General features: G+C 41.6%; 1 protein-coding gene across 1 annotated transcript in view; it reads left to right on the top strand.

Annotated features, from left to right (window-relative positions):
• Positions 1 to 15,481, top strand: part of CPXM2 (carboxypeptidase X, M14 family member 2) — a 79,788-nt gene that overhangs the window by 13,512 nt on the left and 50,795 nt on the right. Inside the window, exon 2 of the mRNA XM_075026571.1 lies at positions 12,262 to 12,371. Coding sequence (XP_074882672.1) covers positions 12,262 to 12,371 — 110 coding nt within the window. The remainder of the gene's footprint in view (positions 1 to 12,261; positions 12,372 to 15,481) is intronic.

The following is a 15,481-nucleotide window of genomic DNA, read 5'->3' as shown; positions in this document are numbered from 1 at the left end:
CAGTATGTGCGAAGTGCCATCTTCACAATGGACATGTGAAAGCTAAAAAGTCATCTGGAAGCTGCAATCCTTTAGGAAGATGAGCAAAAGCTCATGGGAAGCACAGCTGGTGAAATGTGGGAAAGGGAGAGTGCATGTGTGTATCCTGAGCTCCATAAAAATCACGCCTTCTACAGAAATTACTTTAGGGAATAATTAATTGCCTTTGCAAGCTGGGTTCTGTCCTTAGATTTCTTCATCGATGATGCATTTTCCAGCGGGATTCCTGTGCTGCCCTGAGGTTTGTGTCCCCACAGTGAGCCCAAATGCCAGTCAGAGACCTGTTCCCGGGAGAATTGTCCCTCCTGCACCCCCCCTTGCACCCCAGCAATTCCACTCCTCTGCTCTTTATGCTTTTTTTTTTTTTTTTTTTTTTTTAAATGAGGGCAGTCACATTTCAATCCATGCCTGGATTTGATTTTCTCATATCTTTGAGATTTAATTGTTTCTTGAAGTTTTACTTCCTGTTGCTTTGATCTCTTAAATACTCTGCTCTCAGGGCGCTTCTCAAGGGTGCAACAGCTTGGACATAGGGTGCTTTAAAGGAAAGAAGAAAGCTCTGTTATATGAGTTCCTAAATCTTTTGCTTTTCAGAACTTCTGGGTATATCTGAAGAACCTCTGGTTATTTTCTGTGCGCACTTGGCCAATTTTTCATCCCTTCGTTGAAACAGTTTTCCACCGTTTGGGACTTTAAATGTATTAGCCACTTCTGACTTTTTAGTACTGTTTTTAGAGCTGTGCTTGAATCAACCATGCAATTAAAGAAACATGTTCATCAAAAAGAATAATTGAGAAGCAAACAAACCAACTAAACTTATTTTTTTTCTTCTACTGTGCTCTAGAAAATACAAACTGATTCCTTTTTCAGGGTTAGAAAGGAGCACAAAGTTTGAGTTCAGGTTAATTGTAACCACACAAATTTCTTCTGAAACCATTGAGCAATAGCTCCAGGCACTACGGTGACTTCTATGCTTTACGAGAAGTGTTTGTTTTTATTCATTCCTCTTATTATTTCATATGAAATAATAACAACAGATGTGATGTTAGGGAAAAAAAAAAAAGTATAAATGTCTAAACTCACTGCTAGAGCAGACACACCAGGTCTCCATAAAACTGAGACTTACACTTTATAAAAGGTTTTAAAACCAAGTTGGATTGATTTTAGGTATTTCCTGTCACAGGCTCTCTATATAGGTCGAGTATTTAGCCCAGATGTGCAACCTGGAGGAGGGCTGGGCAGCAAGTGAGACCAGGCTGTGCAGGGTAACGACTCAGAAATAAACCCTGAGGCTTAAACAGTCGCTCCCACCTCCTTAGTGATCCTTCCTCGTAGTGGGCAGCACATTTACTGCTGCTAGAGGAGGAGGGATATTAATTTCAAGGGTTTATAGGCAGAGCTGGGTGCTGGGGTATGACAGTTGGCTTGGCAATCTCTGCTGAAGTGGTCAGCCCACCTTTGAGGGTCTTCTTGCTTGTGCACGGAGGTGTGTTTGCAACTGTGTGTTTGTCTACATGCAGAGGAGGCAAATTTTAATGTCACTTCTAATTAGTAGTATATTCTTTGGGAAGATTTAAAATTGACAAGGCTTGTTTTTTCACAAGCCAGCAGGGGAGGAATGACTCTTGGAAAGATGATTCTGCACTATTCACTTAGGTCTCATTGCAGATACAGACTACTTCTATTCTGCATTCTGTTGGTAAATGCGTATTTTTAGTTTTAATCATGAAAAAATGAAGGATGACATTTCAACTCGCAGCTAAGTTGATTAATGACTGCCTGCTGCCTAAAGGCATAGCTCATACTGCTTCATCATGCTGGCTCTGAAGTTCTCTGGCTCCCATCAAGAGCTAAGTCAGAAAGTTAAACTGGTAGAACACAGCCTACTATGAAACCCCAAACTAAATAGCAAAGTGATTGTATCTTCATCCCTGATTTACTTGTGTTAGGCTTTGGACTGCTTCATCAAAGGAAGCCAACGCATCTGTTTCAGTATCATTTTCAGCACATTTTCCAGCCTACAGAAAAGTAAAAGAAATATAGTTTGGTCTATGCTAGAGCTTAACTTGCTTAAAAGTTGAATAATATTAAGTAGTACTGACTGGGAAGTGGCTGATTTCAGTCTTTCTCAGGAGCGGAGGTAACTGTAGTAGTGGCAATAAAATTTAATGGCTCGTCACTACTAATGAGACCTCCTTTACAATCTCTCAAGTTTTTCCTGCTCTATATGTGTGGGCTTCATGTGTATGCTAGGGAGAGCGAGAAGGTGAAAACTGGGTGATATCATATTAGTGCCACATATTTCAGTGAAATTAGGTGTTTTTAGAGAACTGCTGAAGCTGTTGACATGTATTTCACTGCTAGATCTACTATAGCCCCAGGTGTGCAATTCTGATCCTCATGATGGAGCATATACAGCACTTTCCTACGTCCTCCTGCTTGGATACTTCTCTTGTGCTGCCTCAGATCCTTGTTTTGCCCCAAAAGCACGGCTCTGCTGCAAAATCCTTAACGCTGGCAGAATTCTTGGTAGATGTGTATTTCCAGGGCCTGAATTTAGGGACATTTTCCAGGTTATTTTTGTTTAAGGAATTTCCTGACTATGCTGTCACTGTGTACAACTGATAGTGAATGTGCTATACCTGACTATGGTTATATTCTGTATAAAGTTGCTACTACAGCTTTCATAGAGGGGAAGGAAAATAATTACACCATAAGCCAATTTTATACTCGTACAACTGTTTTTATGCAGTTGTACTGTTTTTGGTAAAATACACTCAAATGTAATTGTTAAAGTGGTTAAACTTCAGCACTTTTGAGGTGTCTCATTTATTAAGCCAGGGTTGTATCTTAAGACAGTAGCTATTTTCTGTCTTGATTTTGTACTTGTTAATGGTATTCCAAATTTCAGTGTGTATTTTTAATGACCACAATTAATGTTCTTATTGTAGAATCTTTGGCATTGCAGTATACCTCAGTGAGTTTATATGTTAAGCTACTTCTGGCGTCAAGACATTGGACAGATATGCATTTTTAATGGTAATTTTAGTCCTATACCCAGCTATTGTGCGAGCGGTCTGTCTCAGTTCTTTTCTCCATTGTTTGGCTAAGTCTATTTGTTTGGCTCTGGAAAAAAAAAAGATGGTTCTCATTTTTGATGGCTGTACTCAGTTTGTGGCTTTAGCTGGAATTACAGAAAGTCTTCATTCTGTGCTTCAGAAAAATATCAGAGGAGACATTTTAAAATTAATAGCAAAGAATTCAGCCTTAGTCAAAGCTCATAATAAAAAGTTAAGAATTGATATGATTTTTTCAGGCTGTATTTTTTTTGGCCATTAAAGGTAATAACATGTCTTTTTCAGAGCGACTGAATACACATATTCTTTTGCAGAGAAAGTAGACGACTTGTCAGGTTTGGATGAGAGGGTACCTAGTATCACGAGCATCTGGAAACCTTTCCTGGGGCTAGGCCTGCAGTTATACTTAATGCCACCGTATTCTGATGGTCTGCACTGAACACAGCTTGTCCTCACATCATTTCTTTTGTTAATGGCCATGAGCAGGTTTGCAATGATTCCCACCTTCGTCCTTTCCTGTGTCAGGTCAGCAAATTGATATTCCCGTGGGCAGCGAAGCAGAAACTCTGGGGTGCCTGCCCTCACCTCCCTTTCCTCTGCCTTTTTCTTCTCCTAAAGAGACACGGGCAAAGAGAGATGAAACCAGTTTAAGACATGCTAGGTTTCCATACCTACTCGCCTCTCCACCTGGAGGAGGCTGCTGCCTGCAGGCACCTATGGCTGCGGTTGCTTCTTCCCCCTGAGCAGAAGAACCACAGGCAGCAAGGAACGGAGCCAGGAGAAGAAAAATGGAAAATGCTTCTTGTGCCCAAGCGTGCCGACTTTGTGCATGTGGGATCGGGCTCCTGCGTTGTCCACGTCATAAATCACGTCATCTCCTAGGCAGGCGGTACGATGGCAGCAGTAGGCAGATCGGGCAATGTGTATGGTATCTGGAGTTTAGTTTGGTCTCTTGAGTCTGAAAGCTTGGCCAGAAAACTCCCAGAGAACAGGCTTTCTGGAAATTCCTGCTTCCAGCTATGCCAGGAATAACAGAAGCTCTTCCTGCGAAATGTGCTGGTTTGTTGCATCTAGAACCAGCCACAACCTGGGTTTGTGAGGGAGCAAAAATGTGAAAAGTAATGAAAGGGGGAAAAAAAGTGTACTTTCTGAATCTCAGAAATATTTTGTTTCATGTCAGACCTGACCTAGAGGATCAAGATAATTCTTAATTTATTCTTTATTTGCCTTTAATTGCTGAATCTTCCCTCAACCTTGGAAGCAGGAGAAGAGACACTTTTACCCTTGTATAGAGTCTGTACCCTGCAATTTTTCAAGTAACTGGTGGGTCCAATCCTGCCAGCTGGCGCAGAGTGTTTAGGTGGCGTAAAGAAAGCGTGGAAATGTTCGGTGTCTTTGCACCACAGGAGGGCTCTATGTGTCACCAGTGTCAGATACAGTAAGGACGCAGCTTTGGGGGACTTGGGACTGTCTCAGGGCTTTCATTCTTGCCTCTGGCTCCGGTGGACACCTTCCCTGTCCAGGACTGGCCTTGTGCCATCAAGCAGAAGCTATTTGCAACCTCTCTGGAACTACCTCCTTTCCTAAAGAGCTGGTTCAAGCATGGGCAGTGTGGGACACCTGAAGGACCATTGCAGCAAATCTTCTACTGGGGCTCCTGGCAGGGAAAAGAGTGAGTTTACCTGGAAGACAAAGTGGTGCCTAGCGAGCAAGCTAGGATTAAAAAGCACCTTCCTCCCTGCCAGGCTAAGAGGTTGTCAAAACACAGAGGCAGAAGATGGTTGCGGAGAAGAGGCGTATCTGATCATCAGAAGCCGCTCTGAGATATGAGATGGGTAAGATTGGTGGGAGCCTCACTCAGGCTTCGCCTTTACCTAGAGCCCATGAAAATACTGCTGCTCATTGAAGGAGGCTTTGGGTCAGAGCTCTGACAGACCTGGGCTCAAGTCTTTGTGCCTTTTTTTTGTTGTTTTTATCTTCAACAGCAACCGTAAGGATAAGTGTATGTTGCAGTGCTGTGAGAAATATTGCCCTTTCCTTCTGAGAGAACTCCCCGATGTCCTAAATCCCCATGCAGTATTTGTTGCTTGTCCTAGAAAAATATACAGCTTTGATGCAACATTAGAGAACAATTAATGTTGTCTTAGGATAGAAAATTTTGGCATCTATTTAATCTTTTATTTGATATTTGATCTGGGACTATAATTCAGTATTTTAACTTCTATATAGGGGATTTGTTGTAAGTGCACATTGATTGCTTTGTTCTTTTAGTGCCCTGGGAATGGGTTTATAAGAAAAAGCAAATAAAAGCAGACTGTGTGTGCTTGAAGAACCTTCATCTGCCTGTACTGCTTCAATTAATCTGAGGTGCATGGGAGCTGGTGGCCTGAATTCAGGCCAGAAAAGAAACTAGTGTTTTTATTGCTAGCAACACTTTGGACTTGAACAAATTCAGAAAACTGCTCAGACTGCAAGCCACGGACGTGTTTCCAGGGATAAGCTGGGCCATACCAAGTATAGAGTGTGACTCATGAACATCTGCGGAAATTTCACACTTCCACGATCCTATCGTCAAAACAGCAAAATTTAGCTAGACCATGTTCCCCCCACAAATGTCCTAAGACTGTAAATATAACAAATCATTTAGAAAATGGAGAACCTTGTTCTGTTTAATTCAGCCCCTACAAAGGCTGTCCATCGCAGAAAAGCAATCAAAAGATATTTTCAGCAAGTAGCAGGTCAGCAGAACTGTGGGTTTACTGTTATTTCACCTTTCAGGTGCAGTGCAGTGTTAAGATACTTTGCATACCTGTGACCTCAGTATTACTTGAGACACAGGAATTAGACTGCCAGAGTTTCCATTGAAAGCTTCTGCTGTTGGAAGATGAATTATCAAGCACACTTTTCATAGGAAAAGCTCTAAAGCTAGCTCTTAGGGTAAAAATTATTATATTGACCTCATTAAGAATTTTTGTCCAAGACCATAAAGATCTAAGAATAGTATGATTAGTATAATAAGCGTTAAAGTCTTCATCCCCTAAAATATATGCTTAATTGTGTGTTTAACTTACCTATATCAGTAGCTTCACAGATCTGCATCTTCTTGATTAACTATATGTTTAAGTGTTTCGCTTAAACAAGGCCTAAATTCTGCATCTACCCTGGAAAAAGAAACAGGGAATCAAAACCTAAAACTAAGTCTGTCTTATTACATGGGATTTTGCCAAGAGATACCTGACCATACTGTGTTGGCAAGATGTGTGTTGAGACCCCAGAGAACAATGTGTCTAGAGAAGGGACAAGTCTATAGCCAAGTCTGATAGGCAAATGGGGAGACAGAAGGAAGAAACTGGTATTAATTAGAGTGATAGGTTGTTACTAGAAATAGAAATAGCATCCTAGAGCACATCGTGCTGGCACCATACCTGCTTCCCTTCCAACAGTGACACATCATCTCTGTCGCTGTAGGTGCCTACTGGCCACTGTCATTCCCCAACTTGGGCAAACTCTGGCCACACCAAGGCCAAGATGTGCAACGTGGTTTTGACCCTCTAAACCAACCAGCAGCATTTTTAAACATACTTCAGCATCCATTGCTGCTGCTGAATGCAGTGATAACTTGGGGATGTGCTGCATTACTGAAAATCACACTGGCAGTGTATGTTTTGATGGAAAATGCACGACTTAAAGAAATCAGTTACAGTGGAAGGGTGATGAGGTCTTCCAATTTATCACAGTGTTGTTCTTCTGTTGGCTTTGGTGCTGCACGCTCAAGCCCCAAATGCAAAGCTACAGATACCAACAGCAACAAAAATCCTGGCACTAAGCCCATTCTTTGCATAAAGAAAATTCTGTGTTAACTCACCATCAGCACTGCCTCGACCTCACCCTTGTCTTCTCTGAACTTCTGTATCTCTGTAGCGTAACATCCTTTCTCCCCAAACAATATGTTCGAAGTGCAAGGGGTTTCTTACCTATTTAAAAAATGACAAAGCTCCTGGAGCGAAAACACCTGTAGAATCACAAAAAATAAATAGTCAGAGTACATTCTGCCTCCAAATGTCAAGGATACCGTCAGACTGCACAAGGCTGATATTTCTCCATTTCTAGATCTGAGTAGCCCTGTGCATGAGGAGTTAGACAAGCACAGACTTGCAGGAATTGAAAAGAATTATAGGTATGGGTCTTAAAAATATAAGTGAAGAGGAAACACGATGCTTCTTTTTTGCTTTCCATTTGAAAAACTGAACATATTTCTAAATTGATGGAAAATATTCTTCAAATAAAACAATCATTTGTCTGCTGTGCCTCCAAAAGAACAGTACAGAATGATTTCCTAAATGCATCCTTATTAGATACAAGAGCTATAAAGACAAACTGTGCTTATCTGACAATCTTTATTTAGACCAGAAGAAAATAAATGAATAATTTAGACAATAAAGATGAACATAAGTGTTTTCCTTGCCCTGCTCATACATATATCTTCTCCTCATGGAATTAATATGTTTCTAAGAATGCCTGCTAATACAGTTTTATCATAAAGAATAGCTAATGTTGCAGCAGAGCAGCTGTAATTATACTGCAGGTGTAAAGACAACCGAGCTGGCTCTGCAGAAGTGGGTTTTTTTGACCAGACTTTCAGTGGAAGATGCTGCATCAGTAGAGCACAGCCATCATGAGGCTGAAATCGCTTTCAAACTTGGTCTAATATCCTTGCACAGAGCCACGGTGAGATTGCAAGTTGAGTTGGTGGTGGCTGGAGAAGGGAGCTCAGGAGCTCTTTCAGGTAGTGCTCTCAGGATAGGCAAGCCCTGAATTATAACTGGTAAATTCAGATCTCAAGAGATGAGGTTGTGACTGAAGTAATTCTCAAGCGTTTCCCCCTCCTGACTTCAAGGGACAGGTGATTGCTAACGGTGTCGGAGTATCAGAACTCCCTTGCTGCCCTTAGCTGGGGTGCAATCATCTGTCTGGCTAGTAGAAGCATAATTGAAACTAATGGACACTGAGATATAGCCATTTAACATAGCTAATAGGAAAGCTATTTCGAAATGGAAACCTCACAAGAACACCGTTCAAGATACAAATGTTATTAAGGCTGAATCCGAGCCCCATCTCTTTTTAGGTCTTGGAATTAATTAATTTGATCCAGACATCTTATTAATGGCTTGTCTCTAAAGTGAATACCTGTTCAACATTGCAAATCGCACATGAAATCATGGCTGGATATGGGCCAGGAAGAGGGAAATGTCCGTAACTCGGCCTCTTCCCTGCACCTGCAAGCTTAATGCTTGCTTTTTGGTTGTTCTAAAACATAAATACTCTAGCTGCATTTTGTTAGTAAGTTGTTATGTACATAGTAGGTGGTTTTAAATGTCTTTCGAAGCTATAGCTGAATTTCCTGTATTTTATAACGATTACTTTTTCAACCAGTTAAAGGAATGACCAGATAACTAGGTCATTTCCAGTTGAATCTATAAGGTATGAACTGCTCTGATTATTCATGCTACCCAATTTCTGTAGCTTCTGCAAATGTTTTTCAAACTAGCATGGAGAATACAAAATCATTAAGACAGTCATATTGATTGTGTAGCAATTTTCATTGTTATATGGAAGATTTCTTAAAGTTAAATAAATACTTTAAAAGTACAGTCTTTATGAATGCCATATATCAGTTTCTTTTCCTGTATGTTCTTCAAAAACAGGTTGTCCTGGTTATCTCTAGTAGCTTTAAGAAGCAGGGGGGACATACACCAACAAAATAATTTAGCTAAAATTAAATTCACTGATCTGACTCAGGATTTTTTTTTTTTTCCAGTAGTGAATTGGCAACTTTAGGTGGATTGTATTGCATTATAATGAGTAACTTGGAGTTAATCAGATGAGGCCATACTGAAAAATTTGCCCCGACCATCTCTGTACATTACAGACTGATGTTTTGGTCTAATATGCTCCTCTCTTCATCCCTTTATTGACACTGGAATTCATGTGCATGTGGAAAAAATTAATATTCCTAAAGTGTTAGTAGTCAAATATTATGGCTATAAATAGAAGACATAATTTCATTTAAAAGCAAAATCAAAGGTCTTCTCTTGTGGAAAACAGCACAAATTCCATACATCAAAGCTACTGCAAACAATAGGCTTGATGACTCCAAGAATATCACCACCGTGCAGAGCTGCACAGATGGAAACATCTAAAGGTCAATGGTCTTTTATGGAGAATCCTGCTGCTCTGTTCCCGGTTTGGGATGGTCACTGGAGAAAGAGGGACCAACTGTGAAAGGAACGCTTTTCACTAATTTTCAGTCAAGTATTGGAGCAAAAGACTTGATTTTTCTTACCAAGTTAAAAGAAAAATTCTATACGTGATTTGGTAAATTAGTGAAGTCACAGCTTAAAGTCTAGTTCATGTCCAGAGAAAGCAAGTTAGCTGTTCTCCTACTAATTTATATAAATAACAGTAAAAAATAAATTCCTGCATACTATTGAATTGATGGTAAAGATCCTAATGATTTCACTTGAAATACCGTAAGGCTTGAGCATACTGAGAAAGGACAACATACTGCTAACAACGCATCGCCCAGTTTTCATCAAAGGTATCTGTACTGCATATCACAGATAGCTTCTGCCTGCTCTTAGAGCCTCATCTTGCTTTCACTGAAAACTCCTGTTAAATTGAGCATTTCGTAATAATGGCTTGTTAATCTGATGAGTTCACAGACAATACAAATAATTCATCCTTGAAAAACAAAGAGCAGTTAGGCATGTTTGAGATCCATATGAACATCTTTGAGTCTTATTAGGCTTCAGTTTCTCTAGAAACAGAGGAAATACACACAAATATATGCAGGGGATTTTTTCAGCCTGTAAATACCCATCTTGCCGTCTAAGAAACCCTCCCTGAAATCCACAGGCAACCCCAAAATATGGCAGTTTTATAGTAAATTGGTAACATTTCAGTCCGAATAAAACCAGACCCACTTCTCATACATACACTGGCAGGTCTACGTCACTCCAGGTAACTTCAGCCAGGTCTACCAGGCAGCTGCCAGCCTCATCTGAGGATATAAAAGCAGCTTGCTTTTATTTTCAGCTCAGGCCTGGCACGGCTACTTCTGGGAAGCTTTGGAGTGCCTGGGAACGACGAGACTGTTCACACAGCAAAATATACCGAAGTGCAAAAGAGTTTGCAGGATTACACTGTGAGATTGATTTCCAAACCTGTCTTGAGGACTGAACTTGTTGAAGAAAGGCAGGCAGTTCCCAGCTATATAATTTACTCCCAGCAGAGATCTGTCAGAGCCTGAGACTTCTTCCATTCCGAGTATGATGAAAGATGAAACGCTCTATAAGGAAATGCAATTAAAACAATCAGCCAATGAAACAAAAATCCTCTGAGCTATTCCTTCCTCTCGCTTTCCATATACATCCTGACTCTTCTCTGTTTAGGATAATTAGATTGAAAGCTCTTTGAAATGAGGAACTGTCTACATTTTGTCTCTTGTGTAAGACTAAGATCACTGTTGGTGCTTTAGAAAATATTTTAATATTTAGCATTTGTCCTTACTGCCTCTGATGGAGACATTTGGCCCTGGATTTGTGAGAGAACTTTCCTAAGGATGAACAAAGAAATATGAGCGTGAATTGACAGCACGTAACATTTTTCCTGAGGGATTTCAGGTTGTTATGAGCTAAGGAGAAGCATAGGAAATCTCAAACATTTTGCCATTTTGTGCATAGTAATGCAAAACTACGCCTGAAAGTTAGAGACGGCCAGGATGAGATACTCGGGTACGTCCCCTCGTGACATTTTGGTGAGTGATTAAAGATATATATGTAAGTGGGAGACAGGTATAGAGCATGAGAGTGAGCTCTTTCTTTGACGGATCTCCAGCAGCTGTGGCACAAGCGAGATGCCATCCCAGGTGTCGGGAGGCGGGAGGAGGGATGCTCTGGGGACGGGAGGGGTGGCCTGGGGATTGGGAATGGGGTCTGGGCTCCATGACCGGTGCTCAGCTCCTGCCTCTGTCCCAGCTCCTTGTGCAAGTCACAGCAAACATCCCATGCTCGACTGCAGCAAATATCTGTCCTCTACCCAAACCCAGAAGCAATATGGCCACGGCAGTGCAAAACCGAGTCTAACCTTACAAGTACCTGATCGAAATAATAAGGATGACACTTCTTTCCACCTCTGCCTCACACAGACCTTCCAATTCCAGCTGGCGCTGACTTCAGGGTCCCTAAAGTGTGCTCTGTTGTACAATTTGGGTGCTCCCAAACTGTTCCCCTGTGCTTTTGTTCACCTCCTGTGAAACTGAGAGTGGGTCTTCCCCACCCCACCATGATATTTTGAGGACAAATACGCTAAGCATCGTGAGGCACTTAAATACTGTGGTGGCTGGGATCATTTTAGAGCAGAATATTTTTCTGATAATCATGAAGTAGACTCTTTCCAACATCTTATCTTCCAAAGCCAGAGCTCCAGGCTGTAGTTTGCTGCATTGCTGGCTAGCTGCTAAAGTAATGGCATCTGCTTTTCTTTCTTCAAGGCACAATTTGGAGCTTAGAGACACGGCCCCTTGTTTCAAAATTGCCCTCTTTGTGTTTAGTCATTACCTCTGCAGAGCTCTGCCGTCCGCCCTCCCAGCCCTCTGTAACAGATGCTATTGTGCAACGTGAGGGACTGTGATTGAAGTTTCCAGAACAGATTTTAATTAGAAACATAACTTCATACAGTAGCTTGGAATGAGCACAGGGCGGGGGAAATCAAAACAAGAAATGAAAAAGAAAATGCCAAAAAGAGAGAAAAATAAAAGGCCATTTTACTGGCATTTTGTACTGAAAAGCACTTGACAGGAAATACTGTGCATATCCATGAAAAACTGAAGCATATAGCAAGCACTAATAACTAGCTGAGACCCTCAAAAAGCCAGATCCTCAGCTGGTGTAAATCAGCACTGCTTCATTGATTTTATGAGAGCTGCCATTTCTCATTGACTTCAGCGGTGCTGTGCTCATTTACACCAGCTGAGGACCCCAGCCAGTTTGGCACAACTGAAATCCAGAAACTTTGAATACTTGTTTGTTTTGTGTTGTTATTTTGGGGTATTTAATTAAATTTTAATCAACCTTTTGTTTTGTAGATTGTCCTCCACTTGGTCTAGAGACATTAAAAATTACTGATTTCCAGCTCCATGCCTCTACAGCAAAGCGGTATGGCCTTGGGGCCCACAGAGGAAGGCTTAATATTCAGGTAACATCAATTTTTCTCCTAAGTGGGAGAATGGCTTAAGGTTGTACTGTTGTATCAAGAGAACCAATGGATGGTTATCGGTTCTGACTACTTTGTCAGCTCATGTAATTCAAATGAAGGGGAAACACTGGAATTAGAAAAGTGACTAAGGTTGATGGATAACCTTTAGATTCATGGGGTGGAGTTAGAAAAAAACTCCAAACTTAGTGTGCTGAGGGTGCAAATCCAACCAGACCTCTATGAGCAAGCAAAGGTGGAGGCAGCCCAGAACTGCAGGAAATCGTCCCAGCTCCCTTAATCATCAGCCTGGAAGGAAGCTCACACAGCAAGTTGCTTTTTTTATTGTTTGCCTGTAGTTAATGACAATGGTTAATTGGAAGTGTGGTTTCAAGTGAAGCTCTTGCCCTTAGGCAGCTTTTCAGAGGCAGTGATTAGACTACCAAAAAATGCTTCAATTCAGAAGTCACTAGCATACAATCTGGTTTAGCTTCTTTAATTAATATTAAAGGTGTGCTTAGGTGCTTTGCAGGACCAAATTCTGTTTTCCCATTTCTGGTGTTTCTGTTTTCCCCTTAGTGCTGTTTTCTGAATTACAGTCTTTTCCAGTGTAAAAATGTTACTTTTGTATAATAAAGTGCAACACTTACAACTGAAAGTCATAAACAGGATACTAGCACCAAGTCAACAGTGAAAAATCTCTACAGATTATTTAATTTATTAGTTACCTTTTATTATTAGACCCTCCATTAGATTTTTTTTTCTCCAGCTGAAGAGGTTTGCTAGTTAATGAACAGACTGGGACTAGGAAGGATGAGGTCTAATTAGCAGTGCAATTTCACATGGTGCCCACTGCAGTGTAATAGTGGGCAGCTGCTGGGAGGAGGGACCGCTCCTGGTTAAAATCCCACTGTGGAAGCATCCCTCTTTGCTGCAGCTTCTTCTGGTGCCTCTCTACAAAAAGCTCTGTGAGTTTCGGGGGGGGGGGGGAGGCAGTTCCCCTCCCAGTTATTTTGTTGTTTGGGTTTTTTGTTTGTTTTTTTATTTTTTAATGGATTGATGTTGGTCAGAAAGCTCAGTAAATGACTTTGCTATGCAACCCCATGAACAGCAGAGCTGGCTGGAGGTGAGTGGCCGGAGACCAGCACAGAGGCAGGAACGGGCTCCTTCTTTCCAAGCCAGTGTGCAGGTACAGCAGGTTGGGCGCAATGCGAGGTCTCATCTGCAGTCTTCATAATTAATTTCTTTTGAGATTGGAGTGATTTTGCTTCTTTGTTTCATATTCTTTGTCAGGAAAAAAAAAAGCTCTCATGAATACAAAAATGGTGTGCAGATGGTATTCAGATGGGTTCTATAGGAATGTTTAATTATTTTATTACAGTTTTGTTTATATAGTGGCATAAGACCAAAGACTGTGAGGCAAACCTCTGAATTCTCTGTTGGTGGTGGATCCTCATTTTTCAGGCTGGTGTTAAAGTCCAATTTGTTTAAACACAAGAACAACCATACTGGTTTAGACTAGGAGTCCATCTGGTTCGGTGTCATGTCAGCACCGTAACACTGCATTAAAACAAACAGAGAAGTGCGAGAGTCTTACCTATGGATGATGTTTCCCCTAAATGTCATCCAGACCCTCCAGCAGAAGCCAAGGGAACAGTTTTGTTGCTGGGAAGCATGCAGAAGCGAGGTACCACTCAGCTCTTCCTTCCCAAAAGCTCCTGGGCTTGGATTGGACCAAGTGTGTTTCTTTTGGTGTCCCATCAACTAGGACCTTGGAGCTGGTGCTTCTCCCATCACCTTCCCCTGCTGGGTACCAACCACGCCTGGGCCCTGCTGGTTATGGCTGTACGGCTTCTTGCCCGTTCTGTGGCAGTGGTTTCTTTTGCTTTTTTTTGTGGGAATAAGCCCTCCCTGGAGCGCTGCGCAGAGCCTCGGGTGAAAGGACCTTCTGTCCGGGGTAAATGGGGTTTTTGCTCTTTCCCATTCAGAAGATGGGGCTTTTCTTCCTGTGAACAAAGGCTTCACAATGCCACGCTTCTGCTTGATTCAGATTTTCACCTTGTTGTTTTCCTGAGCTGTACGAATTCTGCATGGATTGATTCTCCTTATCACCCAAAAGCTACTTTTGCTCTTTTCTTGTGCAGGGACTTAGCTGATCCCAGGACCGTGGGAGGCTCCTACACAAATAACCCGACAACACCTGGCTTTCTGCTACACCTTTATCTCTAATAAAGATTTCTAGTTATCCTCAAATCAAAAGCTTTTACCCTTACTGAAAGTTTATACAATAGAGTAATGCCCTCAACCCCTTGACTATGTAGAGTTACCACTGTGACTGGCAGTGTTAAATGTATGGCTTGCTTTTATTTTTCTTTAGATACTGTTTCCTTTGGGATTAGCTTAAAATTAATAGCGCTTTAAAATGTTTCAAAGCCACTTAGAATTTGTAGATGTCTTCCCTGTCACTTGAGTTCCAACACTTAATTTTACTTTGCATTAAGACTTCTGAATTTTGGTAGTATTTAGAAGATTTATGCTTATAACCGAGAATAGGTACTACAGGGGACTGATGTGTCAGATGGGTAATGAGGTCCCTGGTGATTTCTGCTTGCTGCTCAAAAGGGTGGGTTGCAGCATGCTGGGGAAAGGCAAAAGGCGCTGGTATTTAAGTAGCTGTGTTTTCATGCTGACTGCACATGAAGAAAAACCCTCGGCCCAAGTCAGAGAGGCTCCGAGAGGCCTCTGTGCCACCGAAGTTTTACCGGAGCACTATGCGAAATGTACAGCAATGAGCAATTTTATGGGCTGCTGCCCTTGCGGCATGGTCCGCGTATCACCGCGGTGCCGTCACACAATTTTCATGTGACCAGTGCGTTCCTCCCCGAAATAAGACAAACCCCACTCTCTGCTCAACCTCATCATCTGATGCGAAGTCAGCTGAGAAGCATAGGGTTCTCCCCAGGTAACTGGCACTACCTCAATTCACAGGGAATTTGCAGAATAATGAAGTTTTTCAAAGGCTTCTGAGGGTTATGGCTTTTTCTCTTTAGATTATTTGAAGTGTATGAAATTATCAGTCAGTGTATGCTTTATTCCAGAGACAGACAGGCTTA

The sequence above is a fragment of the Buteo buteo genome, chromosome 4 (genome assembly GCF_964188355.1).
Source record: "Buteo buteo chromosome 4, bButBut1.hap1.1, whole genome shotgun sequence".
Lineage (NCBI taxonomy): Eukaryota > Metazoa > Chordata > Aves > Accipitriformes > Accipitridae > Buteo > Buteo buteo.
Note: the sequence above shows the minus strand (reverse complement) of the source record. Positions and strands in the feature narration are given on the sequence as shown.